The sequence below is a fragment of the Camelus ferus genome, chromosome 22, assembly GCF_009834535.1.
Source record: "Camelus ferus isolate YT-003-E chromosome 22, BCGSAC_Cfer_1.0, whole genome shotgun sequence".
In the NCBI taxonomy this organism is placed as follows: domain Eukaryota; kingdom Metazoa; phylum Chordata; class Mammalia; order Artiodactyla; family Camelidae; genus Camelus; species Camelus ferus.
The window spans coordinates 19,559,668-19,581,636 of record NC_045717.1 but is presented as its reverse complement, the minus strand read 5'-3'; the positions used below and the strand labels follow the sequence as shown (position 1 = coordinate 19,581,636).

Sequence of the window (21,969 nt, the reverse complement as noted above, 5' to 3'; positions counted from 1 at the left end):
GGGAGGGTGAGAAGGTGCTGGCTGCACCTGGCAGCAGGAGGGAGCTTTGTCTCAGCAGGAGCTGCCTGGGGGCTGCAAGCACTTCCCTGTCCACCCCAAGGTTCACTCAAAGGCTCCCCCTGCCCTCATGCCAGGGTCCCCAACACCAACCTTTCCTCCCATTCTTCTCTGCTCTGGAAATGGGGGATCAGGGGCCTTCAAGAGGGGATGGAGCCTCACCCGGGGATGTGCGGATGTGTACCTGAGGCCTCAATGCCCATTTTTGTCCCTGATGGTTGGACTGTGTGGCCTCTGCTAGATTTATGTAAGTCCATGATCAGGGCCAAATACTTATGTATGTGGTGTGAGGGGTGCATGGGAAGGGCCTGGGTGTATCTGTGTGACACCTCTGTACATCTGGGCATCAAGTGTGTGGTGTGTGTGCCTGTTTGTTGATGTGACTGCCAGTGTCACTTTGTACCCAGACCAGTGCTTTCGCTGTGTTTGGCATGTATGTCCAGGTGTCTGATGGTGTGTTTGTGTGACAATGTGTTAATGCATTTCCACAACTGCCAAGATGTTTTGGTGCAGTTTTGTGTGTGTGTGTGTTGTGTGTGCATTTGGGTGTCTTTGTAAAGGAGTTGTGTATCTGAGGTAAGTCATGATGTGGTTGTGTGATCATGCCAGTGTCAGTGTGTCAGCATGAATCTGTACATGCCAGCATGCACTGATGTGAGCATCTTGGTGTGTATCAGTGTGTGTCCTGTATTTGGGAGTCTAAACATGGTTTGTTGTTGAAATGCACGTGTGCGGTATCAGCATGTGATGGTGGGCCCATTTGCATATCAGTATGTGTGGGTTGTCAGTTGCTTTCCTAGTCTTGGTGTGTGTGTGTGTGCGTGTGTGAGTGCATGTGTGGGGGTTGCGTGTCTATACTGTGTGTGCGTAGGTGTCTGCGTGTGCTTTGTTGGAACGTGGAGCGTGTGGCAATGTGTTCTGTACGTGACATGTGTGGCGGGGTCCGAGCCCCACTGCGTGTCAGCGTGTGTCTGCATTGGAACGCAGGCCAGCACGTGTCGGGGTGGCCGTGTCGGTGTGCGCCCCCGCGCGCGTGTCTGCGTGTGTGCTGTGTGTGTGAGTGAGTGCGCGCCGGCCGTCGCTCCCCCGCCCTGCCCGCCCCTCCCCGCGCCCCTCCTCCCGCCCGCGCCGCCCGCCCGCTCCCTCTCCCCGGAGTGCGCCGCTTCCAAACTTTGTCTAAACTTTCACTTTCACAGCGCGGCGGCGGCGGCGGCGGCGGCGGCGGCGGCGGGCGAGGTTGACCGGCCGAGCGGCGGCGGCATGGAGTAGACGCGCGGCGGCGGCGGCGGCGGCGGACGCGAGAGGCAGCGGCGAGCGCGGCGGCGGCGGCGGCGGCCCCGGAGCCGGCGGGGCCGAGCCTGCGAGCGGCGAGCGCGGAGCGGCGCCGGGCCGAGCGCGGGGCCGCGGGCCGGGCGGGCGCTGCGCGGCGGAGGCCGGAGGAGCCGAGCCGGAGCCGGAGCCCGAGCGCGGCCGCCGCCTGCCAGGCCTCCCCTCGCCGCGGCCGGCCGCCGCGCTCCCGCCCGGGCGCCCAGCTATGTACTCCCCGTACTGCCTCACCCAGGTACCGGCCGCCGCCCCCGCGCGACCCGGGAGGGAGCGGGCGCAGGAGGCCGGCCGGCGGCATGGGCGGGCGGGCGGAGGGGGCGCGCGGCGGCTTGGGGGGAGTGAGCCCGCGGGCGGCCGAGGGGTGCAAGCCGTGCAGTGGGGAGTCCGGGCACGCGTGCGGGCGCCACTGTGCGCGTGCGACCCTGGCCAACGGGGAGACTCCTGTCGGGGTCTCCGGGGGTGGCCGGCTGCGTGCGTGGCGCTGCCCCTGGAGCACAGAGCGGGAGTGCGTGTGGTGTGTGTGTGTATGTGTGTGTGTGTGTGTGTGTGTGTGCGCGCGCGCGCGCGCGGGCGCGCGCTCGATTGGGGTGCAGCGGGCAGCGGGACTCCCGCCGACCTGTGGGCGACTGTGGCGTGCGCCCGGGCAGCGTGGCCGCTGGCAGTGTTTGCGGGGTGACAGAGTGGCAGGGGGTGGTCCCGAGGGTGCAGTGCGGGGACTGGGCCCGGCGGCGCTCTTTGGGGCGGGCGCAGCGGTTCCCGAGGGTGGCAGCGGCCGGCATGCGTGGCGGTGGCCCCTGCGTGCCGCCCGGGTGCCCCGGGCGGGCCGAGCGGCCCGGGCGTCTCCCCAAAGTCTTTGTTCAGGCCTCACATGGGAGCGGGGCTAAGAAAATGGCGGGGCTCCCAAATTTCGGTGGGGCAGGGGAGGGGAGGGAGGGACGGGCGGGCTGCCAGCTCCGGCCGCGCCTCTGCGCCTCTTCGCCGACCCTGGACGCCGCAGCCGAGCCCCCCCATCACAGCCAAAAAAAACCCCCCAAACCCACAAAGAAACTTTCTCGGCGCAAACTTTCCGGCCCCAGCGACCCCGGCTGCCGCGCCGTGGACCCTGCGGGTCTGGGGAATCCCGTCCCGCCGCCTGGAGGCGGGAGGGGCGGGAGGCTGCGGTGGACACTGCCTACCGTGCTGCGGCCACGCCGTCGGGTCAGCCACGGGCGCTGTGCCGACCTTGGCGCGCTGTGAGAGAGCGTCCCGCCTCCAGCGAAGTTTCCTGCGCAGCGCTCGCTGGGTGGCAAAGGCCTGGGGGATGCCTGCCCTGCCACCCCACCCTCCCTGGCGGTGGCCCCATGCTTTGAGAGGGCACAGAAGCTGCCTGGAGTCCCACAGAGGCCCTGGTAGCTTCCTGCTGGGCCAGCCCATGGCTGGCAACCCAGACTCCACAGAGGGAACACTTGGGGACTGCCTGGCCCTGCCTGCTAGCAGGGCCTGTGTTTGTGTGTGAGGCGTCTCTAGGCCAGGCCGGGGGTCCTAATTGTCCCCTCTGACAATCTGAGCCTTGTGACAAGCTGTGTGCCAAGTGTGCCCAGGCTGGGAGTGCGAGTCCACATGAATATGGCTGCTATGCGGGCGTGGTATGTGACAAGGGGCAAGAAAGAAGGTATGTCTGGGGTGTGTCAGTGCCCCCACCAACAAACAGAATGCCACACCATGCTCTTGGATCCACAGATGCGAGTGTGTGTGTGTGTCAATCTCGGGGTCTGCTTGTGGCCTTGTGGATCAGCTGTGAGCAGCCTGGCCTGATATGGACATGTGTGTGGCCCAGGGCGAGGGTTTTCCTGTACAAAAGCGGGTGTGAGCATGTGCTGGTAAGGTGCACATGCATGTGTATGTATCAGTGTGTGTGCAGGTGTGAGCAGTGTGGGGGACCCCCACATCTGTGCCTCTGAGTGGCTGGCCACCCTATCCTGGGACTCTGCATAATCACCTTACCCACCTAACTGGGTCTGAGCTGTGGCTGCCTTTGGGGCCATACCTGGCTGGCCTATGTGGCTGGTGTTTGGGGCCTAGTGGGATCAAGACCCCATATTTGAGCCACATGTTGCCCATCAGCTGCCAGTTTGGCTCCCTGGCCTGTCCCCCTCCTTGGCCTGGGTGAGAACTTGGCCTCCCCCCACATGTCACAGCACCCTGGGGAAGAAAAAGCCATTGGTGATACGACTAGGAAGGGGCTGGGGCAGCCTCGAGACTCAGGACGTTGGTGAGGACTTGACTCTGACACCTCAAAAGGGAGCAAGGGCCCAGTTCTGTGTTGCAGCCCTGAGTGTGCCAGGGGGTTTGGGGAGAGGAGTGGGCATGGACTCACTGGATTGCACCCCTCAGCTCTGGGCAGGCCGCTGCTGTTGGCAGGTCAGCAGGGTCTGGCCTGCCCTCATCCTGACGACCACATTTCTGGGATCTAGTCTGTTTTTATAAATCTTTCTGCTTCCATAGTTTGCTCTACCAGTCTCTGTCTTTTCCTCTGTCTCTGTCTCTGTCTCTCTCTGCCCTTTTTCCATTTCTCTCTCTGTCCTATATCTTAGACTGTCCCTAGCTTTCCCTGCCTCTGTCTCTGATTCTGATTCTGGCCCCATCTCTGCTCCCACCTCCCCCTGAGTCTCAGACTCTGTCTCTCTCTGGCCTTCATGTCTCCCTCTCCCTCTCCCTCTTTCTTTTCTTTTTTTTTTTTTTCAAACCAGAATTGGCTTCGATTTTAAAGTCAATAAATGATTGAGCAGGAACGAGCTTGGAGCAGCGGGGCCCTGGCGGGGAAAGGCACTGTGGGCGAGGGGGAAGGGCGGGGGGGAAAATCTCCTTCTGGAAAAAGCATCGAAATCCAGGGCGGCTGGGCGGAGTGCTTGCTGGAGCTGCTTGAGCCCACTGCAGCCACGGGCCTGAGTCGTCGGCGGAGGGGAGAGAGGGGATGGATGGGCCCCCACTCCCAACAAACAGATGCACATCAGGATAGGGACACGCATATACACCACCACTGCCGCCAAGATGAGGATATGAATGATGTGCCCATGCTGGTGTCCAGACACACGGCCATTGACGGATGAACCTTTGGACACAGGAAACGATGGATCTGTGTTCTCTCCCCACCAACACACACACAAACACATCCTTACCCCTTGAGATGGGACTTGTGTATCAATGTAATCTCACGGAGAGGGAGCGTTACCTCCTGGACACACTTGGGTACAGGCTGACTCGAGTGTGTGTTCATCCCCACACTTGCTCACACAGACTCAGGGACATACACATTTACACAAGATACAATGCTGTTGGCTCACCTAGGTGTGTACACAGACATGCATGCACCCTAAGACTTGCACACTCGCCGACACTCCCTGCCACACGGCCACAGAAGCGGCGGAATGCTCACGCACCCTTGTTTCCATGCAGCCATGCACATACTCCTTCCAGGGGAGGAGGAGGTGCTGGGGGGCCTCAAGACCCCCCAGCTCTCCTCCTGGGTCTCTGTGGCCACCCCTCTGTCCTTGTGAAGCTGCTGCTCCCTGTTTCTGGCACCACCATGGGCCCCCGTTTTTACGGCAAATTTTTCCTCTAGCTTGGGCCCTGCCTGCTTCATGCCCACTGCTGGGGTGTGAGGTGTGTGTGGGCATGAACTAGGACAGAGTAGGTCATGCTTGGGGCTAGGTTGAGCTTGGCCAGGCCGATCTCAGAGCCAAAGGTTCTGCTGGATTAATGCAGGCGGGCAGGGGTCTCCCCTTTCTCTGGGGGCTGGAGCCTGGGTCCTGGCCCAGCCAAGACTCTCTTGTGTGCCCTCAAGGGCTCCCAGATGAAGCTGTGGGAGCAGGGGTTGAGAGTTAAGACTTTGCAAGTAAGACAGCACAGAGTTTGAGCTCCAGCCCTGCATCTTCTCGTCCTGTGGCCCGAAGCACAGGATTTTCCTGGTCTGTAAAATGGGCAATAATAGCAGCCACATCTCATGCTGTGATTAGGCTTAGTGCCATGCCTGGTATGTAGTGTGTACTCAAGAAAAAGGAATGACGTGCCATTTTGGAAGGCAGGGTCAAGCACCTCCCAACCACAGAAATCCAGATGGACTGCCTGGAGGAGGAAGCAAGAGAAGAGTTTGAAAGGAGGGAGGCCAGCTTATGACCCAGCTCTTTTCCCTTAGGTGGGGTCCTGTAGGCCAAGCAGGGGGTGGCAGGGGTTCAAGGCAGGGAGAGATGAAGGTAGTAGGGCAGGGGGCTAGGAGTAGAGCCAAGGCCTGGGCTGCCCCATGGGGACCAGATGCCCTCTGACTGCCCTGGTCCTTTCCCTGACCTTAACCAGGCCCACTTTGAGGCCAGGCTCTGAGGCCTTGTCTGGAACGTGCAGAAGCGTGTGTGCACATAAGTGCCCAAATTCAAGTGGGGCAAAGAGCCTGGAGATCTCAGTGGGTCCTGATGGTGACTTTAGGGACATCTGCATGGCTGGCTCCAGAATCATTTCTGCACCTATATCAGGGCGTTGTCACCTGGGCCCACCATGGGGACAGGATGCATGTGTGGGACCTACGTGGGCACTTGGCAGGGTCAAGTGGGTGCTGTGGGTATGTGCAGGGGTGGGCATGCTGCTGTAGCTGCCGGCAAAATCCTCCCGGTGGTCCGTGTCTGACCAGTGGCTTCCATTGCCAACCCACTGGAAGCTGGCCTTTTTTGTTTGCTTGGTCCCTGTCCTCTGCTCTTGAAGCACAAGTTTGGGGGTCCTACACTTCCCTCCAGCTGGACGGACAAGGCAGCGGAGGCCCGGACACCCATACTTCTCTCCAACACAGAGCTGCAGATGGGGCTCCTGTCCCCACTAGCTGGCGTAGGGGAAAGGAGGGGATGTCTTCACTTTCCTGCCCCCGAAACCCTGGATGTGGAGGTGAAGGTGCCAGGGGGGCGTCTGTGAGCAGCAACCCAGGTTCTCCTGGATCCGCCTGTTCATCGGCATGGCGAGACTTAGAGCCACCATTTTCCCGAGGACGGCTGTGTGGCTGTGCGTTTCTCTGTGGGTCCTTTTCCCAGTATCCCTGTGTCTCTGATTGTATGTCACTGGATGCTGCCTGGTGTCCCTGAGGGTCATCTCAAGCTCCATCTCCGTGTATTGAGGTGACAGTGGGATTAGGGTGTGTGTCACCATATGTGTCGGGGTGCCTGGTGTGGTCTTTGTGTCATGGTGCTGCTGTGGTGTGTCACTGCAAGTCCTCATATCCTCTGGGTGTCTGACCATCACGGCAAGGGGTGTATCGGTGTGCCTTATGTGCGTGTCGGCCTGTCCGTGTTGACCTGTGTTGGCATATGTGTCAATGTGTGTGCCTACAGTATTGCCCCCATGGATTGTGTCCTAGGCTTGTCTCTGTGGCCATCAGTGTATGTCTTGTCACATGGGCCCCTCTTCCTGGCCTCCCTTGGCCTCTCGGCACCTTGTGAAGTGCCCACTATGGCGGCCAGGCTAGTGACTAGGAGCAGGCCGGCCTCTCCGTGGCTTCCCCCTGAGGTCGGGCGGCCGTGGTGGCCCTGCTGTGGGCCCCACCCGTGCCCCTGGCCCGGCATGGACAGAAGCCCGTTGTGTGGCGAGGTGCGGGTGTGTGTTTAGGCGGCCCACAGGCCTCCCTCTGTCTGCCCGGCGCACATTGATCTTGGCTTCTGCCTGTGTCCGTCCCGGCCTGGCCAGCTGGGGTGTCCGGCTGTCTCTATGGGCCTGAGCCCACCGCCCCCACCGCCCCCACAGCCAGGCCTGTCCTGGGTCCCACACCCCTGAGCGGCCTGCTGTCCCTCTGAGGCTCTGAGAGCACGGATTTGGAAACTGAGGCCCCCTCCCTGCTTTCCCCCGCCCCCCTCTCTTTCCTCCCTCTCTCTTCCCCTCCTCCCGCTCCCTCTCTCCCTCTCTCTCTCCTCCTGCCAAACGCATCTTGGCTCCGTCTGAATATCTCTCCTCCTCGATTTTTGGCTCCAGCTCTGGGCGCGTTCACTAAAAGAAGGGCTAGCTCCCCCCTTCCCCACCCCCCTTCCTTGCTGCCTCCCCCCTCCAGAGGAGCCCCTCTGAGGGCGGGAGTGGCCTCGTGCAGAGACCTGGGCCCCTGAGTAGGCTTGGCCAAGGGGGCACAGGCCTGGTGGGCAAGGGGGCTGGGTGGACTGGGCCTGGCAGCCTGAGGGGGCAGTGGCCGGGGTGATTGCTGCCTGGCTGGGCGGGCGGGCGGGTGGGGAGGGGTCGGGGGCACGGAGCTGGGGTGTCTGGCTTCTGGTGGGGCTGGCAGGCCTCTGTGAGGCGCAGCTGTGCCCAGAACTCCGAGCTGCGTTTGCCATCACTACCGATGTGGCTGCGCCAGCCGGGGAGGGGGAGGCGGGTGGCGGGCACTGCGGCGCTCCGTAGCCAATCAGAAGCCTGGGTTGCACTGGGGAGCTCTCCCCCCACTGGGGCCCACCCTGAGGGGAGCCGGAGGTGGTGGCCAGCAGCAGGCAGGGGGCAGTGCCACCACCACTGCTGAGGACCCTGCCCCCTTGGTTGAAAGCTCAGTGCCAGTCTTCCTGGCACAGATCGGGCAAGGGCGGGGGTCTGTCCCCACCTGAATCTGCAGGAGCCAGGCTGGAGGAAGGGGCAGCTCAGAGGCGAACCCCACCCCCTTGGCCTCAGGAAGCGGCTTTCATTCTGGGCAGCCAGAGTTTGGAGGTGGGGGCCGAATCAGCCAGGAGGGTCTGTCCAAATACCAGCTTCGGTCGAATCATCTCGGGGGTTTATTCCAGGTCCATCTCACACGAAGTCACACACTCTCACTGGCACACACAGGCACAAAGAATCACACTGTCACACAGGCGCGGCACACCCTGGCACAGCACACCTCCCTAAATCAGGAGCACACAGACACAGGCGTCCCCACACAAAGAGGCTCGCCTTCACACAGAGACACCCAGAGATGCCCACCATGCTGAACACCACGATTTGGGCTGCACACACAGGGACACTCACGTGGGTGCAGACCCTTGGGCGCACATCATCACACAATCACACACCATGAGACACACAGCAGATACATGCACTGCCACCACCAAACACATAGGAGTGACCGGCCCCACGGACACTCAGCAAGGAGCACATGGCACACACATGCAGTGACACTGTCAGACACATGGTGATACACACACACTGGGCAATGTCTGGAAAGACTTGGTTGTCGCACTTGGAGGGGGTTTGCCACTAGCACCTGGGGGGTGGAAGCCACGGGTGCTGCCCAAAACCCTACAGTCCACAGGACCACCCCCTCCACAAATGATGATCCAGCCCCTGGTATCAACGTGCTGAAGTGGAGAAACTCAGCCCTAGTATATTGTCAGGCACAAACAGTAACACACACAGGGGCCCGGCTAACCCCTGACATCCACTATGTGCACGTGCACACACACACACTTACACAGCCGGACAAGAGTCTGCCTGACACAATGTCTCACACTGTCTTGCTCACCAGGACCCAGATGTTGTCCTAAATGCAGTCTCCCACATATACACACACAAGCCCAGGTACAAATGGTGTGTCAGGTACACAGTCCAGTGTTGCTCCAGCACACGAGGTTGAGGGTCACACCCACATAGGCATTCACACCTGAGCCACACCTGCTTGAAAATGGCACCTGAAAAGCAAGACCTGCCTTCAGGCATCTCCCCTCTACATGCCAGCCATGCTGGCTGTCTTTGAACAGCAGATCCAACCACCCCAACCTCTCCTGATGGAGTTTGGAGCTCTGAATTGCTGTGCTGGTTTGTAGAAGCCTGAGGGATACTCCTGGGAAGCCCCATGTCCACCGCTGCCCAGGACACCCCAGCCTTCTGGGCCCAGCAGCTGAGGGTCCCGCTCTCAGAGTCTGGCTTCTGGCAGCCGTGAAGGCTGGTCCAGCGTGGAGGTGAGGCTGACTTCTGAGACTCTTGTCCTCCGTGGGGCTGTCTCATTAATCCTCTGGCCATAGACTCCTCATTTCTGACTCTGGAGAAAGAGAGAAGAAAGATGGCTGGTGGAATCGTACAGGGAGAAAGCCTTTCGTAGGATAACTACCGAATGAGCGTTTGTCCTAAAAATCATAGTAATGGCTAAAGAGTGCTGTGCATTTGCTGTGTCTCAACCGGTGCTAAGTGCCTTCCCAGTTTGTCTCCCTGAATCCTTCCATGTAGGCGGGTGTGGCAAGGGTTAGCTGTGCCCTCGTGTGTGTTACTGTGTGTGTCTGACAGTATGTTAAGGCAGGGTTTCTCCACTTTGGTGCTGTTGGTATTTGGGACATGTGGACATTATTAGGAGAGTGGGGCCTCTGAGCCAACTTCTTGGGTTTGAATCCTGGCTCTGCTACTCACTAGCTGTGTGACCTTGGGCAAGTTGCTCAACTTCTCTGGGCCTCAGTTTCCTCCCAGCAGGTTGTGGTAAGGATCAGAGGAGTCGGTTTACCAATAATACTTTAGAACAGTGCTGGATGTGAAGTAAGTGCTTAATTTTATAGACGAAAAACTGAGACTCAGAGAAGAGGTACCTGGCAGGGCCAAAGGCTAGAACGTAGTAGAGCCTGAACCTCTTCTCTGATTGCCACCATCCTAAATCCTACTGATGGGATGAAATTGCAGCTTATTCTCTGGCCTTTACCAAATTTCAGAGTGGGCCCATGCCCCTATTTGAAGCATGTCCCAGCTGTTGGCCCTTGAACCCTCCTTACTCCTCTGACCTTCGGATCCTCTTCTGTCTAGTGCTCAGAATGAGAGTGGACGGTCATCTCACCTCCTCTGCACACCCACCAGCCAAGCTTACCCTCACCTTCCTGGCAGGGCCCAGCGCCCTCTCCCATACCTTTCTGGGCACCTAGCTGGAGCCCACATGCTGGGGGTGCAGCCAGGGGCCTGTGCATTCCTTCCACAAATATTTACTAAGCACCTCCTGGGTGCCAGGCCCTGTTCTAGGCCCTGGGGCCTCGGCAAGGAACAAAATCAGTGGAGGTGCCAGCCTCGGTGGGAGGGTAGACAGTGAACCCGATAAACAAGGGAGTGTCCAGTACTTGAGACGGTGATAGGTGCTATGGGGAAAGAGAACAGGTCAGGCCCTCGGAAGTGCCGAGCAGCTGTGGTTTTAGCAGAGGTGGTCTGGGAGGCCCCGTGGCTCAAAGTTGACTTTCAACTTCAGCATTGCTCTGCCACACTCAAGTGCAGCCTCCTGGGCCCTTTTCCCTCTCAGAGGGGCAGTGCGGAGGTCAGGAGTATGTGACTTAGCACGGTTGCCCCCACCATCTGCCCCGAATGAACAGCCTGTTGTTGCTGTGGTCCGAGGTCACCCGTAATCTGTACTTGTGGATACACTGCATGCTGCCCGCATGAGACATGGGGACAAGATGGCCGGGGCCTCTCCTGTACAGAAACTGGGCCTCGATGGGCACCGGGTGTTCTCAACCTTGCTGCTGTGAGCTGGGGGGGTGGGGCGGGGGCAGCTGGTGGCCCGGAGTGGCACTTCCACCTGGGTCCCTCGATTTAGCTCCCTTGGGGCGGGTCCAGTTTATTTTTACCCTAGCCCGTCACCCTGGCAGTGCCAGGCTGCGCCATCTTTGTAGGGTCTTGGGGACCTGCCCACGGCTTGAGGGGGCCTGGCTTTGTCTGCTGGACCCCCAACTCTCCCTAGACCCCCATCTCCCTCCACCCCTAAAGCTCCAGGTGTGAGGGCTCTGGGCCTGGGCTGGTGGGGTCGGCACTGCCGGCTGGCAACCACCGTGCCCAGCCTGGTGGCATTTGGTTTGGCGCCCTGCCTGCCCGCCACCCCCACCCCATGCCTGGGCAGAGCCGAGCGGCTGCTGCTGCCAGTCTCCATTTCGGAGCTTGGGGTGGGGGTGGGGGAACACTGGGCGCCTCCTGTTCCCCTGCCCATCCCATGCCACCTGGGGCTTGTCCCCCATGCCGACTCCTTGGAAGGGCCCAGGCTGCTTTTCCCGTTGCCCCTTTGCATCCCGGAGCTCAGCGAGGATGCCCGCCTGGCTTCCATCTTCCCTGCTCACTTCCTCCCTCTCTCGCCTGCTTGCCTGTAATGGCTCACCATTTTTGGCATCTCCTCCCCCTCCCCCTCCCATAGGCGCCAACCTCACTTCCAAACCTTCCATTGCTGGCTCTCTGGCCTCGGCTGCCTGGGGCTGGGACCCTGGAAGAGAGAGTTTGGGGGGCCGAGCATATGGGCATGAGGGGGGCTTTCTGGGTGCCTGTATGTGTGTGTCTGGAGGGGGAGACATGCTCCAAGCCAGCTCATGCAACCAGCCTTGAGGTTGGCAGAGCTGGGCTGCAGAAAGGGGGTGGCAAAGAAGTGTAGACCCTCCCATTTCTGACCGGCCCCCAGGCCTGGAGTCAACCTCTGGGCCATTGGGAGACCAAGCAGGCATTTCTGTCCAAGCCTAGGGTCTGGACTGGGAAAAGCAAGACTTCATTTGTAGGATTCTTCAATCCCTCCTCCCCCAATTCCTCCCCCAACCCAGGACCTCAAGAATCCTGTTCCTCTTCCCAGGAGCTGGGGGCGGTGGGGATGGACCAAGCCCCACATTGGGCACTTGTGCCCCCAGAGGGGCAAGGGACTTCGGAGGAACCGGTTTACTGCCCCCCCAGCCCGCTGCCCGCCTCTCTCGGCACTAAACAAAGTTTGCTAAGTAACTTCAAATGTTATTTGAGGACGGCCTGGCCTCAGCCCAAGGCGGCCCTGTGGAAACTTGTTTTTCGCTGCCGAGGCTGCAAGTATCAAAGACACACTTTCGGGGGGGGGTGGGGGGTGGGTGGGGGTGTTTCGATGCTTCTCCCCTCTCTGTGGCAGGGGCTGGCCCTGAACGGACACACAGACACACAGAGGCCCGCACTGGTGGAGGGACACATGCATCCTGCTGGGGCTTGCAACACTAGACGCATGACAGCCGTGGGCCATAGCACTCACCATAACACAACACACATACTGACACAGCAAGCAGGGAGGGTGGGGTTTCAAGGGTGCTGCCCCCAGCCCACAGGCCCCGGGGTTTTTCCAGCTGCTGAGGTTTTTCCACACTAGGGAAGTGCACGGCCAGGAAGCCTGGAGTCCTGTGTTCTCAGGTCTCCTGGGCCTGAGTGGGTGATCAAATGGGTCCCCTCCCCTCTCTCAGCCTCAGTTTTCCCCAAACATAGAGGGACGCGCTGGGCCCCGGGGGTGTAAGATGCAGAATCCTGCACTGATTAGAAGAAGGCCTGCATTGGGAATCATTGGAATCGTTGAAGTGAGCAGTGAGTCGCTAAAAGCAGGGTCTGAGCACAGCGTCCGGGGTACAAGCAGTGCTCATTCATAAGTGTCAGCTGGCATTTCTGCAAACCTGATGGGTGTCCACCCTGACAGAAAGCCCCAACCTCAAGCAACTCTAGGTTCTTCAGGTCCTAGGGAAGACTGTTTTCTCACCTTCTCTCGCCATTTTTCTCCTGGCTTTTCTTGATCTTTCCCTAAATCCCTCCTTCTCTTGGTCTCCACCAGCCCTGCCCAGGCCTGGAGCTCCGGGAAATTGTGGGAAACTGGCTTGGAGTGTGTGTCCCTCACTGAAGCCAGCTAGGCCCGGGGTCCTCCATGCCCTGAGATTCCTGATGACCCTCCTGGGGATTCCACAGACTCAGGCAAGAAGCTGGGGGGTGGGCATCTGAGCTGACACAGCATGGGAGGGTAGGGTGGTTCATAGGGTCCCTCTGAACTGTCACTCCCTAAGCTCTGTAAGCACGTGGGATCTCATTGGACAATAGAAAGACCAAGGCCTGAGGGACTGGACTGCCCTCCCTAGCAAGAGTCCCCCCATCTTACTGTCAGCCAGACTCTCATTGAGGTAGGTTTGTGGGGGTCCCCTGGTCCCAGCCCCACAGACCGCTTCATTCTCCACTCACAGTCGGTACCCGCAACACCCCGCCACCCGCAGTCTGTCGCGCAGTGACAGCCTGTCACAGGCACCGCCGCACACCGGCACAATCTGTCGTCCACGCACAGTCTCACACACAACCTGTCACACACACGCACACACACACAGCGGCACAGTCACACACACAGCCAGCCTCACGCGATCACACCAAGCGTCACAGCTTGTCACAGCCATAGACTCCTCACAATAAAAATAACAGCTACCAACTCCAGAGCAATTATGCCTGGGCAGCGGGTGGGCGGGTGCACGTGACCTCCTGTAACCCTCCCAACATGAAGCAGGTATGAGTAACCTGCTTTACAGATGAGGAAACAGAGGCCAGAAGGTCAAGTGCCAAGGTCATGAGGCTAGAAGTGGGGTGGCATGAATGACTCAGCCAGGCCCCCAGGGACAGACAAGACTTAAACAGGTCACCCTGCTTTTAACCTGCTCCTATTCAGACTCTCCCTTCAGGCTCTCCTCATGAAAGTTTCCTTCCCATTCCCCAGAAGGGGAAAACTGAGGTTCTAAGCAGCTCAGCCAAGAAACAGGGGAGGGAGCCTGCTGGCCCCTTGTTAAGAGGGTTCAAACTGTCTGCCCTCACCTGAAGAAATGTGAGCCATGCCCGCCAGCCCAAATGTTACTTGGCTGCTTGTGGACCACAGTGGCTGCAGCCTGTGGTCCTGCTGGTTTCCATATTTAGGAGCCTCTGGCTGGGGCCAGGGTTCTGGAAGGCAGAGAAGTCCTGGGTCTTCAAAGCCTCTGTCTCCATCCACAGTGGGTGGGTGGGAGGGGTAGTGGCAGCCAGTAGGTTCCCAGGCAAGTGCCCCAGCCCTAGCCATGTCCAGGAGACTGGGGCTACCCTGCACCCCTACTCCCCAGGGCCCTCCGCATTCCAGGACGCTTCCTCCTCCTTCTCCTTTCCTACAGACCGTCTTCCCTCGCTTTTCCCTTCTTTGTTCCACCCCCGCCCACTCCCTGGGGCTTCCCCCATTAGAGCTGCCACGGCCAAAACCAACACAAGGCTCCAACGACATCCCGCTGAGACCCGCTGGCCCTTGAGCCCTGCCCCCTGGCCTGCTCAGGGGCCAAATTCTGGCTGGGTGTTGGCGACGGTGGCCCGGGTGCACGTGGCCACTTTTAGGGCAAACACATGCGCTCACACCCAGGCGGCGGCCCCGAAAAGGCACCCAGGCACATGCCTGCTTAGGTCCAACGCTCCAGCAGGCACCCGAGCACACACACAAAAGCATGTTCCTGCACAGGGGCTCAGACCAGGTCTCCAGCATGTGCTAGCCTGGTGTCCTGGACAGGGATCCCAGGCACTGCCAGCTTTTATGTACACCCAGGCCTGACACCCCTATAGGGACTGCTGAGAGCACACACACCCAGTAAATACACCCTTGCCTAGCGTCTGATGGAGGGCCGACACACACACACACACACACACACACACACACACACACACACACACACACACACACCCACATGCACTCTCCTGTTTGCACCCTGATGGGTTCTGAGCAGCGGTCCTGCCCTGTGCCCCCATGGGGGTCCCGGGCTCAGGTGGGTAGGTGAGCCTGCAAGAGCTGCCAGGGCCCACGCACGTGGCTCCAGGCCCACGCAGGCACGCACCTCCCCAGCCTGCACACGCGTGTATTTCACGTGAGCCGCACACCTGCCAGGCCGCCCAGGGCACCTGGCTGCAAAGCCGCATTCAGGTTGTTGGGGGAAGGGACTGGGACTAAGAGGCCTAATTCCCACCGCCCCCATTTCTCTTAGAACACACGCCTCCCTAAATGTCCCTGGGGCGCAGGTGAGCCGCCCCAGAACTGCTGCCCAGTGGCGCCTCTGCATGTGCTATATTTATGTTGGAAATTTGTACCTTTATATATATATTTTACATGTAAGAACCTCCCCCTATTCCCGCTCCACGTTTGTACTTGAGTTTTTACCATCCTGGTTCGGCTTCCTCCCAAACCTGCAAAAAACCCATTTCGCCAAGCAGGGACGTGGGGCAAGGCGGGAACAGCCTCCTCCCTTCCCACTGTGGACGCCCCTCGTTCTTAAAGGCTAGGGTCCTCCCCTCCATTTCCCGCGAAAGGCCGGACCACATCACCAAATCCCGCAGCCCTCCCCGAAACACAATCGCGGGGGTGGGTGCTGGCGGCCAGACATTGCTTTTTGGTGTGTTTGCTGTTGCTTCTTAAATTAATCCTGAGTGACGGCCTGCAATTCCTCTCCACAAAGAGGCCATTTAACGCACCCTCCCTTCTCGGGCGAAACTTCCATTTGCCCCCCTGAGTCCAGCTTGGCAGCTCAGGCCGTGCTACCAGCCCTCTTGGACTTCCCCTCAGGTGCGCCCGGGACGTGGAGGCGGGTTCCCTGTGCGCACCGTGGATGGACCTCAGGAGCGAGCGTGGGTGGGTTTTGGACGGATGGGAGAAATCTTAAAATAGAAGCGCATCGCTGAACAGAGGTGGGGGAGGGTGTCCCAGGACCCCCTAGATGGCCCCACTACTCAGCCGTAAGGCTTCGGATGCCTTAGCCCGGCTGAAGAAAGATCATCTTCTTTGCCTTCCCCAGAGCGCCGCCGGGAGAGGAGGATCCAGGCCATCCCCCACATCGCCCTGCAGCCCCCGAGTCTGCGTGCTTCTGTGGAAACTCCGGCAGAGACGTGCCCGTGGTGCCCATGTGCTAGCCCCAGCGTATGCCCCTCTCCAGGCTCCCGCCGCCTACGGGCTCCTTTCATTGTCACCTCCCGGGTATTCTTTTCGCGCGTGGCATTTCCCCGGCCCGCTGTAATTGGCTCACACTTGGGGGAGAACATAGGTAGGTGGGGGTCGTGGAGAGGCCTCCCTTGGGCTCAGGCAAGGGGAGGGATGGGTGCTTTACACGCGCGGAACGTGGACTCTTGACTGTCGTCACTTGCACCGCGCACCACAGGGTAGAGAAGGGGACAACGCAGCCCTCGACGGTGCGGACGACCCAGACCCCGGGGCATTTGAGGGCGATGCGCAAAGTCGCTCGTGCGCGTGCGCGGGAAGCAAAAAAGCGGGAAGCGATGCCTTGAAGCCCCGGATGTGGAAAGCGCCTGTGGCACAAGGTTGGGTCGCTCTGGTGGCGGAACTGCTCTGGGCATTGAGTGAGGAGTAAGGGCCACTGCCCCCGCGGGCAGGTGAGGGGAAACCGGAATGGGTGTGAAGAAGCAGCGGAGATAAGCGAGGCCTTGGGCCATTTGCCAGCAGCCAGAAGTTCCAAAGTCATGCCCCCTAAACCCTGAGGGGGGCTGTGGCGTCCTTCGAACCCTGCACGGCGCAGGTGCGGCTCCCTCCGGCCGGGCGCGGCCCAGCCCTTCATAGCGACCCGGCAAAAAGTGACCCGGCGTGGGCGTCGAGGGCCGGCCTGGTTCGCGTTCTGGGGCATTCGCCATTTGCAGCACCAGATGCCTCGGCCAGAAGGGGCTCAAATGGCCGCGTTTTGGCCTTGAAGCTGGTTCGGTCCCTTCCCCAGGAGCGCGGGGTGGAGCTCCGGGCTGCCCTTGCCTCAGTGTTCCTCCTCCCGTGCCCATCCTGATACCGGACAGGGGATAATGTGCGCGAGGGCTTTGGAAATAATACGATGGTAATGATTGCTGGTGTTCTTTGGCTGCTTGAGGGACTTTTGAGCTGTATTGCCCCAGAATCCGAGGGCAACTTCGGGGCGTTAATTCGGAGAGAGTCCCTCGTGCACGTCATAGCCTTCAGACCCCAGGCCTCGGAGGAGTCTCCCCATTTATCCCCAAGCCGCCTCTTTTTTTGTATATAAGGGCGGGGAGATTTACCAGGGGAGAATTTTGTTTGTTTCGAGGGTTGGCTAGATTTGGGGGTGTTTGGCCTCCAGCGAGCACGGGGAAGAAATGTGACTAAGTGGCGGAAAATGTGCTTTCCCTTTCCCTCTTTTTCTGCCCTCAGGCCGCGGGAGTTGCGCAGCTTCTAAGAACCTTTACAAAAAAATTTTCCCCAGATCCCCTCTGATCAACACCGCCCTCCCTTGGTGCTGACTTCTTGAATTTGAATTTGGGGTGCTAAGGCCTCTCTTCCCCCTGCTGCCAGCCATTTTGCAGCACTTCTGGACAGGCCAGGGGAGAGAATGGAAAAGTGGAAAAAAACGTGTGCGCCGAGAGGGCCCGACTTTAACCTGTTGGAGGGGGAGGCTAGTGTCTGGAAGGCTTCCTCCCCAGCCAACACTCGGAGTTCGAGCAGCCCCCGGGCATTCCAAGAAAGCACTCAGGGGCCTCCGGACCGGTCCTTCGGAAGCCAGTCATAAACCCGACTTCTCATCACCCGAATTACTTAAATGCACTTTGATGGTGTTAGGTCCTTTTCCTTTTCCACGTGCAGATGACTCAGCCTGCTCCAGCTGCGGTGACCCAGGGCAGCGGCTGACACTGCTCTGTGTACCCTCGACCCGGAGGCACACCATCCCAACAGTATCCAGTCCCCTCAAGCTCCCAGACCACAGTTGCCTTTCCCCCTCTTGTTTTTCGGGTCATCTTTTCCCTCTTATTTAAAAAATTATTTTTAAAATTGTAAAGGAGTTTTAGCCTTTTTTTTTTTCAAAACGTGAGACAGAGGCTGAATGATGGAAACAGGCATTTTAAAAAAGAAAGAAAAATACATGCGGGCATTCCGTGGAGCTCGAGCCTCCCTTGCTTGGCGACTGAGCTTTGGTCGCGGTTCCCTTGTAGAACCGGCATGGGGCACCTGGAATCTCTGTCGCTGAAAAAGCGCTATAGAAATGCGAGGAATTATGATTTTAATAAAATTGTGTCTCATTTAGGAGCGCGCTTCTGCACTGCCTCTGTCGTCGGAGCCCGGGTTTGCCACGGCAAAGTCTGTAATCAGAGAAAAATACCAGCTTTGTTGAGGGTTAGAATATATCATTGGCTAATGTGTGTGGTTTTTTTTTTTTAATAATGCTAAGCATTGGAATAATTAAAGAGTGAGAAATAACTTGTCTCTCCTCTCCTCTCAGCATTGTCTTGTTTAAGAGTGGAAAGCGCACTTTTAGGCAAAGCTGGTTAGTTTTAATGCGGGCTTTTTTTCTCAACCGCCTTTCCTCCGCTCCGGTCTGATTCGCAAATCCCCAAACTGGCACAAACCGGGAAACTTGCCGCGGCGGCCGTTCTTCTCCCGGAGTTGGAGCCTCGCTTTCCTTTTTTCCCCTCTTTCAGAGACAACCCTCTCCTCTTCCCTCCCCCGCCTCTGGGCCCTGACCTACTGCCTGGTTTTCGCTAGAGCGATTTAAAAAAGAAAGAAAGGAAGAAAAGAGCCGGGCTCTGGTACCCCCGTGCCAGCCGAGGGCGTGTTTCCCTGGCGGCCGGCTGGTGGGAGAGTCATACTAGGGTGGAGGGTGTGGGGTCTCAGATGCAGAGTCTTGATGCTTACCCTGCACCCCGCCCCCGCAAAAAAAAAAAAAAGGATCAAGTAATCCAGTATTTCTGAAGATCTCAGGCTCAGAGAGCTCAGATCCCTTGTCATATTTTAAATTAAGCTGAACAGTTCGTTCTTCCCAGCCTCATATGCAATAAACACGAAGAGAAAATTCGGTCGAGAGCCTGTCTTGGTGGCCCCGTGCCCTTGGTAGGGGAGAGAGCTGCCTACTTGGGCTGCGCCTGGCCTCCAACCCGACGATGGTGCCACTACTCACAGGGCCTAGCTTTGGGGCAGAAGAGCAGGGTCCAGGGACAGCGGTGGGCACAGCCTGGGGAGATGTGGGAATAGAAGAGGCTCTTCATCAGGGCCGCAGAGGTTTGCTCCAGGCCAGTGGGAAGCTAAGTGGCTGCCTTGGTCATTTCACCAGGTATGGGGTGGATGGGCTCGAAAGGAAAACAGGCTTCCGTGGTGCTTGGGGAAGACACAGCTCCCATGAGAAAGGAACGGGGGAAATGGGCAAGAAATGGGGGTAGGGGCTTGTGCCCCAGCGCCAGTGGCTGTGCAGTGGCTTCGCCTTGCAAAGGGATTTATTTATTTATTTGCTTCAGGTGTTTTTAATTAAATGTGTTCCTCTTATTTTCCTTGTTATTTGGTGCTTAGACTTTTCAGCGATCCCTTGCATTCTTTTTTTTTTTTTAACATAAGCAGAAACTTTTCCCCTCCTTGGAGAGATATTGTGGGAGGTATTTTGCCTTCAGTGCTTTCTCTTTCCTGCTTTTTAAAAAATTTAATTTTAAAATTATAAAGTAAATTTAGTGTGAGTGAAAGTGAGGGGGGAGACAGCTGGGGCTGGAGCCAGGGAAGGGGGAGGCAGATGTAGCAGAGTTGGGCCTCCCTTCCTGAGGCAGCCCCACCCCAGGACTCCCTCACTCTCTCGGCCCCCTTCTGTAGCTGTCACCCCCTTCCTCTCCCTGCAGGGCTCTTTTTGGACAGGCATGGGGGGAGCCTGTCCTGATGTGTGCTCATTCAGCCTTCAGGAACCCCTGACTCCGCAGAACCACTTTTCCCTCATGACCCACAAATACCAAGGGCCCCAGTCCTTGCCTACTCACTATGGCTGTTTGGCTTTCAGCTCTGTGGGCCCTGTTTGTCTCCCACACTTGCCCTGCTAACCCCGCCACACAGAGTTGGTTGATGTGATCAGAGTTGGGCAGGCACAGAGAAAGACAGACAGAGGTGAAGAAACCCCTCTGCAGCAGTGAGGATTCAAGGGGCTTCTTTTCATTATGAAGGTTTTTTTGTGGTCACATGAGTAATGCACTCTGTAACATGCACTCTGTAACATGTGTGCATACATAGGTGCTCAAATTTGACGCTACTGGTGTGAGCAGGAGCTATCTCTACGGCATATAAATTGGGAGAACTCTGTAGTTTAAAAACTCAAGGCCCCTTTAGCGGTGCTGAAAATGTTCTGTTTCTTAATCTGGGTGAGATTACACAGGTGTGTTCACTTTGTGAAAATATATCGAGTAGCAGACTTAGAACTGTGTGCTTTCTTTATATGTGCCACACTTCAGTTAAAAAGTTTATTTTAAAAAAAGGAAGGCCCAGCCTCAAAAGTAAAGAAAAGGCTGAAGTTTACAAAATGATAATAGTAATACAAATTTAAGTAAGAATATTCTCCAGCCTGCTTTGCTCAGGCCTCCCCACTAAGGAATGGTGGGAAGGCTTGTAAAAATTAGTGGGCTGATAGAAAAGCTCGCAGGCGTGTGGCCCACAAGGCTTCCAGACCTGTCCACCTGTGTGGAGTACCTGGAAACCACCTGCAGACTTAGGTTTAGCTATAAGGTTTTAACATCTCAGGACCAAAGGATAAAAAGTGGTAAGGAAGAAGTTACATGCCAATTACATTTTGCTGTCAACATCTGGAAAGCAAAATTGCAGCTGTTCTCCCCCTCCCCATTACCACCTCTTCTTTTTCTCTGCACACTTAAATTTTTTGTACTTGTGCCATCCTTACTTTGGTTTTCTGCACTGTTAAAACATTTTCACTACTCTGATCAAATCGAGTTGTTGAGTTTAGACTTTAAAATATATACATATATATTTAAGTATGTATCTTATAGTCTGACAGTATAATTTTTGAAGTGATTTATTTGAACAGGCTCACAATCAATTGATAATCCCCTTCCTTTTCTTTCCCCTTCTCGGACTTTCCAGCACCGTTCAGGCCAGAAACTGAAGGGAGAATGCTTGGCTGCTCTTGCCTCGGCTCCTTTGGGCAGGTACTGACAGCTTCGCCCTCCACGGCCCTTCTGCGGTGTTTTTGTTTTCCCTTCGCCCCCCAAAAATATTTGAACCAAAAAGCCTTCTTTTTTTTTTCCTCCACCCACAGCAAACTGAAAGGGCTAGTGAACCGTGATTCAACAGAGCGAGGGCGCCTCTTTTCTTCCTTAGCATTAATTAACTCAAGTTCGTTAGGACGTTGGGTCTGTCGCCCACAGTTTTCTCTTGTGTGTGCTGAATCGGGTCATAGAGGGAGACTTCCCATGCAAACAGTTTGTGTTGGAGCTGGAGGACACAGAGGGGGAGAGAGGGTAAGAAAGAAAAGGAGCCAGCGAGGGATGGATTGTGGCTGAGGGGTGGGTATGGTCTTAAGCTCTGGGCACCCCAGTGCTGGCCTCTGCAGGGGCAGACACCAGGGGAATGAAGATTCTCCGGTTTCCTTGGCAATGATCCTGATAATAAAATTGTTGGGGGAAACAATACATGTTGAGGGATTGAAAAATATCTTCCTTCCAACTCCTAAAATTGTACATTTTGGGGAAGCCACTTGCCCAGACAGGGCCCTCCCAGCTCCCCTGAGCCCCGGAGCAGTGAAAACCTCGGGGCTGTTCCCATCCTGGCCACCCGCTCTCTCTGTCCCAGGCTCTGGGCACTGCCTGTTGCCACAGCAACTGCAAGAAAGAGGTTCTCACTGGGCCGTGGGGAGTGCAGACCAGGCAGAGGGCACCCGGAGATCTGGGAGATACTCTCCTCTAGCTCTGGCAAAGCAAGGGGGTGTCACAACAGATCCTGATGGAGCTCACTCACAAAGAGCGTCTAGGAAGGCTACAGAAGAAGTCTTCAAGGTTCAGGACTAGTGGTGGCGGGAGGGAGAGGAGCATCTTCCTGTCTTCCCCGGAGGATCCCCAGGCCTTTTCTGGGGTTGGGAGTTGGCAGTCTGGCCCTGGGCGAGTTTTTAA

The 21,969-nt window shown here is 57.6% G+C and overlaps 1 protein-coding gene across 2 annotated transcripts in view; it reads left to right on the top strand.

Annotated features, from left to right (window-relative positions):
• The first annotated feature begins 1,444 nt into the window (after positions 1-1,444).
• Positions 1,445-21,969, top strand: part of NFIX (nuclear factor I X) — a 96,430-nt gene continuing 75,905 nt past the window's right edge. The window contains exons 1-2 of one of the 2 annotated variants that reach the window (XM_032465500.1): positions 1,479-1,618; positions 15,894-16,139. Coding sequence is in view for 1 of the 2 variants with exons in the window: in XM_032465499.1 (XP_032321390.1) it covers positions 1,592-1,618 (27 nt within the window). In the remaining variant the exon portion in view is untranslated. Of the gene's footprint in view, positions 1,619-15,893; positions 16,140-21,969 lie in introns of both variants that reach the window. The other variant, XM_032465499.1, reaches the window with a different exon arrangement.